The sequence below is a fragment of the Musa acuminata genome, chromosome BXJ1-6 (assembly GCF_036884655.1).
Source record: "Musa acuminata AAA Group cultivar baxijiao chromosome BXJ1-6, Cavendish_Baxijiao_AAA, whole genome shotgun sequence".
NCBI lineage: Eukaryota > Viridiplantae > Streptophyta > Magnoliopsida > Zingiberales > Musaceae > Musa > Musa acuminata.
The window spans coordinates 16094693-16102500 of NC_088332.1; the positions used below are offsets into that span (position 1 = coordinate 16094693).

The 7808-nt window shown below is 38.0% G+C and overlaps 1 protein-coding gene across 3 annotated transcripts; it reads left to right on the forward strand.

Annotated features, from left to right (window-relative positions):
• The first annotated feature begins 70 nt into the window (after window positions 1–70).
• LOC135676507 (WD repeat-containing protein ATCSA-1-like) lies at window positions 71–7777 on the forward strand. 3 transcript variants are annotated; one of them, XM_065187771.1, is made up of 9 exons: window positions 71–442; window positions 896–1153; window positions 1232–1391; window positions 3773–3948; window positions 6083–6332; window positions 6499–6653; window positions 6776–6865; window positions 6941–7044; window positions 7413–7777. In XM_065187771.1, exons 1-8 carry the CDS (start codon window positions 293–295, stop codon window positions 7034–7036), a joined length of 1335 nt encoding a protein of 444 aa, XP_065043843.1. In that variant the 5' UTR covers window positions 71–292; the 3' UTR covers window positions 7037–7044; window positions 7413–7777. The 3 variants fall into 3 exon arrangements, with proteins under 3 accessions (XP_065043843.1, XP_065043841.1, XP_065043842.1); XM_065187770.1 differs by having other exon boundaries at window positions 72–442; window positions 6973–7044; XM_065187769.1 differs by lacking the exon at window positions 7413–7777 and having other exon boundaries at window positions 6973–7391.
• Window positions 7778–7808: the final 31 nt, after the last annotated feature.

Here is a 7808-nt window from a genome sequence, read left to right on the forward strand (position 1 = left end):
AACATGAAAGAGCAACATAAGAACCTTTGCATAAATACTAGAAATCGAAGGACTGAGTAAGCAAAGTTGATCAGTTTAGGGAAATGAGACAACACGAGAGAACCGGATGAGGTTTCGCCGTTATTGTTAAGCTGTGGCAGCTTTCCTTGTCTGGTTTTGTTGGTTCCTTTCCTCGTTCGTCCTTGAGGGGAGAGAGAGAGAGAGAGAGAGGGATCGAATCTTGGGTTGTTCGGTTCGGTTTCTTGCTTGCAACGGCGGCGGCGAGATCGCCGACAAAGATGCGAGGTAGGAGATGTGGAAGGAGGTCAGGGACAGGGAAGCGGGTAAGTTGCCCCCGATCACATTCGCCAGCCGTGTCCGCTCCCGTCGCGTTTCCGCCCTCGGCCTCTCCAACCACAAGGAGATCGTCAGCCCCCACCACGGCGCCGTCAACGCCCTTCAGGTCCCTCTTCGATCTCTACCTCCTTCCTTCTTGTTGCGTGTTCATCATGGAATCGGAGAATTCGTTCGGTTCTGGACGGATCCTCCTATTCGAGAATTTCCACAATGTTGTAACTTTACAACCGTACTTGCTTGTTTTATCCCTTTTTATGCATCGACATGGTTATGATCTGCCACTACCTTCTTTTGTTTCCTCCTGGGCGTTACTGATCTAAGGAAATAGAAGTAGCAGAATTCGGGTGAAAAGTAGCATTACCCATCGTTGACAGAAGAACATTCGACTTCTTTCTATGGCCTACTTGATCTTTTTGTTTTATCGATTGTAATCATCTCTTTTGCTGAGGGCATAACTGACAATGAATAGTTTCTTTATGGAACTTAGATTCATAATCTTTCATAGTGAATAATTCTTTAGAGACAGTGTTATGGTCATATAAGTTGACAACATGGTCAGGTTGACTTGACAGAGGGGCGATATCTACTTTCTGGAGCATCGGATGGATCAGCTGCTGTTTATGATATCCAACGTGCAACTGATTATGAGGAAGGTCTGATTGCGAGACACAGGAGTCTATTTGTGGTTGACAAGCAACATGAATATGGACATAAATTTGCTATATCTACTGCCATCTGGTATCCAGTAGACACAGGCTTGTTTGTCACGGGTTCTTTTGACCATTTTGTCAAGGTTTGGGATACAAATACGACTCAGGTAGGCTTTTCTCGTTGATTTATCTTTCATGTATCTTAATCTACATGATTTCTTATTTCTTGCATGTCTAATGGTTAGGGTGTCATGGATTTTAAAATGCCTGGAAAGGTTTATGGCACAGCAATGTCTTCAGTAGCTAAGGCACACATGCTTATTGCTACTGGGAGTGCAGATGTTCAAGTTCGTCTCTGTGACATTGCTTCTGGAGCATTCACTCATACATTATCGGGTCATCGTGGTAAGAGACACCTAACATGAGACAATGTTTTGCTTTTTTTTTTGGTCACCATTTCACATGCTTGGATCTCTCAGTTCATGCATTTCCTCAAACATATTAAATCATCATGGTAAGATACAAAAATTATTCTTGTGTGAGATTGTTTTTTGATATTTTGCTTGTGTTCGATGCATTTTGTACATATCACAGGCTTATTATGTTGCCTTCAACTTTATGACAAGGATCTGCTGATTATACACTTGGCTATACTGAAAATATAAGCTTATAAGCTTAAGCTTGAGAGAAGAGGGTAATAACTTGGTATTATGATTCTGAATTGATACAGACTCCCGATACAAAGTCCCTTTTCTCTCTCTAAGTTATATTCATCTTTACTTATTGCTAACCAGTTTTAAATTTCTTAACAATAAGGACCTAATGCCTGAAAAATGATCTGGTCTGGATCATGATACATGGTATGCCACTTGGCTCATGATATATCAGAGGTTATTCACTTCCATTTTTAAGTAACATATTCAATCACTTAGGTAAGATATATTGAGCTAAATAGGTAATTAGCTTTTGCATTTAATTGGGTCAAAGGTCAATAAGATGGTGCTATAGAACCTGAGAGTTCTGAATTTTCACTGTTAATTGTTTAACACTTTAATATTTGAAGATTCTCTTGAATGGATTTTAGAGGAGAAAGACCTCATATATATATTTTATAAATTAAATAACATTTATGAGATTGGATTTCCAGTTCTCATCATTATATATAACAATCTAGGTATCTGCTTGGGACACAAAACAAAATTGTGATTCGAGAGGCTTAAACTGGAATGGTCTCTAAACTGGGTGGACTGAGTCTAACATAGTTACACTTGCTGGTTGTACAGTAGCACTTCAGCTGATATTCTTTTCTCCTAACTGGCAGACCTTGTCATGTGAGCCTCGATGCAGATTGAACTGTCATGGCTAGTTATTATCTTCCAAGTGATGATGCCTTATATTGTATGACTTGCACAAGTATTGGAGAATAACAGATCTTACATCGTTTTGTTACTCATGATCAAAGTTCTCGCTTCTAATATAATATGGTTTTGCAGTTTGTCCTCTAAGTAGGTCCTTCACTAACTAAGCTTGATTATTATTTTAGAAAGATACACTGGAATTACCTTTAAACTGTTCCACTGTAGGAACTTAATATATCAATTGCTGTTCATTCTAGAAATATTACCGTAATGCTGTTCCAATTCGATTGAGCCTCATATGTTAAAATATTATTGTTTTGGTGGTCCTAATGGGTATACAAGGAGTATTGAGCTTCCAAATATTCTTATCAAAAAGTAATTGTGCTACATGGTTTAGTTTGTCAGTGAAAATAAGTTATCTAACTAACTAATCTGGCATGAACCTAGACTGGACCTTGAGGTATACAAGAAGTATTGAACTTCCAAATATTCCTATAAAAAAGTAATCCTGCTGCATGCTTTAGTTTGTCAGTGCAAATAAGTTATCTAACTAACTGATCTAGCATGCATCTAGAGTGGGCTTTTAGGTATATATCAATTGGTGTTCGATCTAGTTTATGATTGTAACGCTGTTCCAACTTGGTTGAACTTCATACATCAAAATATTATTGGTTTATTGAACTGAATGGGTAGCTAAGAAGTGTTTTAGTGTCCTCATATTGTTATAAAAAATAAATCCTGCATGCTTTACTTTATCAGTGAAACTAAGTTATCTAATTAACTGATCCAGCATGAACCTAAACTGGACTTTGAGGAATTCCTAAATTCCTACCAACCGCACTTGAATTTTTTGTTATACCAATTTTTCAATTTGAAATATGTTTTTTCACTTTAATTTATTAATGAAATTAAATGCCAACTCTTGTACAACTGAAACATAAACATGATACATTAAAAGAAAATTTAGAATAAGAAAGAAGGCTCATACACCTATCATGAAGAGGAATAATTTTCCAAAGGCTGAACCGTTGACTTAGTTATGTAAAACTCAGGTTTCTGCCATTTTCATTTGCTATTATCTTGGAGGATGCACATATTGACAAACACATGTATAATATTCATATATGTGCGTACATACATACATACATACATACTTACTTACTTACTTACTTACTTACATACATATGTATGCAGTACTTTTTCTTGGTCCATTAAGATTAAAGAGAGTGACACAACAATAATTGACATGTGTGATAACCTATTATCTTTTACCATCTTGTATGCAGTAACTGTAACATTATTGACCATTGTCATATCCAGTGATTTGTTCCATGTATTTTTATTTTCATAGAATGTCCTTTTCTAAATGTACAAAAGTTGACTTAAATGATGTTCAAGGATTCTTACAGTGTTTGTCTGCAATGTCAGATGGAGTCATGACTTTGGAATGGTCTACTTGTAGTGAGTGGATTTTGATGACTGGGGGTCGCGACGGTGCAATACGTTTTTGGGACATTAGACGTGCAGGATGTTTCCGTGTTTTAGACCAGTCACAATGTCAGCTTGGAAGGCGACCTCCTTTCCTTGAAAACACATCAAAAGGGGTATGCTTGCTTGACATATGATTGTGCTTTTAATCTATCGTACACATTTCTGACATTCTTACATCACACCAACCTTTGAATATATCTCCAAGAAAATGCGGACAGAGCCATATTTAAGGTTGCATAACTGCATAAACAGTCATATAGCAATAGACCATTCAAACACTCTCATGTAAGTTATTTTTTGTTCTTTGCAAGGTCGTTAGACTTGCGATTTGGGTTATAGGATCGTGCGATCTCACAACCCAATTTAGGCCTGGCCGTCGGGCTAGTCATTGCTAGGATTGGGCTGATTTGGGAGTCGACATATGATTGTGCTTTTAATCTATCGTACACATTTCTGACATTCTTACATCACACCAACCTTTGAATATATCTCCAAGAAAATGCGGACAGAGCCATATTTAAGGTTGCATAACTGCATAAACAGTCATATAGCAATAGACCATTCAAACACTCTCATGTAAGTTATTTTTTGTTCTTTGCAAGGTCGTTAGACTTGCAATTTGGGTTATAGGATCGTGCGATCTCACGACCCAATTTAGGCCTGGCCGTTGGGCTAGTCATTGCTAGGATTGGGCTGATTTGGGAGTCGACTTGTAAGATCTGTTGACATTTTCAAGTCAACTTAAGTTTATTGATTCAACTCGATGGGCCTTATATAAAAACTAAAAGCAAATAAATGCCCAAAGATGAGGCGATGTGCCAGGCTGTGACATGATTCCGATAGCATCATATAGGCAACGAGGAGACAAGCGACTGTTGTTGGTAGCAGCCAAAGGATCTGCTATTGCATCTATCCTCGTTAGCTGTTCAACATTTCATTGGCTGTCACTTCCTCTCTGGTAGCCTTGGAGGTTCCATTCCTATCTCTCCTCTCTTCCCATCTCCTAACCTCTCCTTTCGTCTCTCCTCTCTTAAATTATTCTCTCCTTTCCTCTCCTGTCCTTCCATCTCTCCTATTTTCTCTTTTACTGTTCTATTTTTTTTTTCCTTTTCTACTTACTGTCTCTGACTTATCTGATGCCTCTTTTCTTTTATTGCATGCTTCTATTGTACTGGCTTAGTATTTGATGCTCTTGCCCATGTGCAACAAAGAGAAAGAGGCATCGAATAATATGCTGAGTACGGTAGAAGCATGCAACAAAGGGAATGAGGCATCAGATAATAACCTGAGTAGAATAAAAGAGGAGGAAAAAATAATCTATAGAAGGGAAGTGAGGGGAAACAAGAAGAGAAGATAGGGGAAGAGAGGAGAGATTTATACAAGGTAAGAGGAGAGAGAATAGTAGAAAGGAAGAGGGAAGAGACCCAAAGAGAAGGTAGGAGAAGGGAGGAGAGGAGAGACGGGAATAGTACTTGAGTTATGAGAAGCGAAGTGATGGCTAGTGGCATCTTCAACGGTTGGTGAGGATAGATGCAGCAACAGCCCTCGTGTCCGGCAGTGGATTAGGGCTTTCATTTCCTTGAATCTCATATGTTGTTTGTAGCCTCACATGTTGCATCATCTTCGGGCGCTTGTTTGTTTTTTTATAGAAAGCCCATCTAGTTGAAACAATAAATGTTTTAATAGAAATCCCATTGAGTCGAACCAGTAAAACTCAAGTCAATGTGGATGAGTCAACTGATCTTACCAAGTTGACTGATGAGTTAACCCAATCCCAGTTTTTTATGTTTTGGTGACCGGCCCTGACTTGCCAGACATGATCTGGGCCTAAAATTGCACGGTCCTATGGTCTAGATTATGAGTTTAACAACCTTGGTTTTATTCATTCAATTAATGGCCAGTTCTCACTTTTGTTGCTATGCTATGGACTGTTTCTACTTGGAAGAAAAATCTTACTGTCACGTCTACACCATACACCAGCATAATACCTTGTCCAGAAAAAACTTGAAACAACCTTTCCTTTAGAGTTCATATCTATCTAGTCACAAACTCACTGTATTCATGCATAGGCTGCTTATTTCGTTTAAATCAACTTCTTCTCTATGCATGAATGAACACTACAACAGAGTAGTTTATACTTTGTTATTATCCAGAAAAATCTTAATGTTAAAGCGCATGCTTATGGCAAGCTTGACACTATCTGTTGTTTTTTTCTTGTAAATAATCTGATCTTTTTTCTTTTACCAGATTGTTGCAAGGACATCCCTTGCAGGGTCATCTTCTTTGGCTAATAAGTCTGTATCTAAGAAAAAAACTCCTCTTGGTAATGGGATGAAACAATCGCAAGCCCTTCGTAAGCCTCAAAATCTCTTAAGAATGCCTGTGCGGCAGAGATCACATCCTGGAATGTCTTCTAGTCATGATCGAGCAACAGCTCATTATGGTGCTGTGACTGGATTAAAAGCAAGTGGAGATGGCATGTATCTTCTGAGCTCAGGTTATCGCTATAAATTCTCATAGCAACACTTTTTGTAGCACTATATAATTGAATGACCTGGAGCAGGTGACTAGAAATAGATCTTTAACTTTACAAATTGGTTTTCTCTGGTTATGGCTTCATTTTTACTACGGAACTCTTTTCTTAAACACTTGTTCTGTTTCAGGCTCAGATGCACAATTAAGATTGTGGGATATTGAATCTGGCTTGAACATCTTGGCCAAATATGAAGAAATGCGCCCACAGACTACCAAATCATTACATCTGGCTCTTAACCAAGACGCATCTCTTGTGTTTGTTCCATGCATGGCAACTGTGAAGGTGCCATAACCTTTTTATCCTGAACTACATTTTAACCATAATTACAAGAGGAATGAAGAAATTTTGAAGGGAGAAGGGGACTGTCGTACTTCATATCTAACCTTTCCTCTTTATCTTGCTAGGCATGTGATGTGTGGTCCGGCTTGACACTCCAAACGTTTCGTGGTCACTATGAATTAGTCAACTGCTGCTATTTCAATCTGCAGGATCAGGTAAGAGTTACTTTGAGCGTAGTAATCTGGAACAGAATACACTCGTACAGATGCATTGATACAATGGTTTTGAAGGGTCATGCTTATCATAATATCCTGGCTTATAGGAGCTGTATACTGGGAGCAATGATCGGCAAATTCTTGTGTGGTCTCCCCCCAGTGCAATTATAAATGACTTGGTATCGCTTCACAAACATCTCTACTCATCCAATCATAAATTACTGTTTTTATTTGCTGATTAACACAGAAGTCTACTTTTTTTTTTTTTGTATGAAACTTTGAGAAGTGCCCACCATGATTTTTTTGCGTTGTTTTGCTTTAGTAGTAAGTAAAATATTTTTGCATATTATGGCTTTTGGTGTTTGGTCTTTTGATCAAACGCAAAGAGAAATTTCATTGTCGTTGTGCTTATAAATCTTTTGTAGTTTCAACTTTCAAGAGAGAAGAATTCTCATTGTTCCTTTTCCTTTTACCCTAATCTGTTCAACTGCTGTGACATATACTTTTGTCTAAAATGGAATACTATCGAAATGTCTGACATGTGCAGGAAGAAGATAATAGAAAAGAACGAAAATTTTCAGCAGATAAAGATAACTGGAGCGACTAAAAATGCTGCCTTTTCATGAATTTTGCTGTAATTAGAAGTTTTTTGGTCTTTGAAGACAGACAGATGTAGAGATATGCAATTCTGGGGGTTTACATGGTCTCTATTCATTGCTATGTTGTGTAACCAAACTAACACGTAATTATACTAGTTCTTATGGCGACGATAAAATGTTTCTTTAGTGTGCCTTGTGCTTCTGTATAGCAGTGAGCGGCACTGATTTGTTTGGAAAATCTGTGAATATTTCTGGCCTCCCTACGCGTGCCACTTTATTAATGTGGTAAAGTTAATGATTCTTCATTGTAGCGTTTCATGATTCACAATAAGCATGTGATTTGT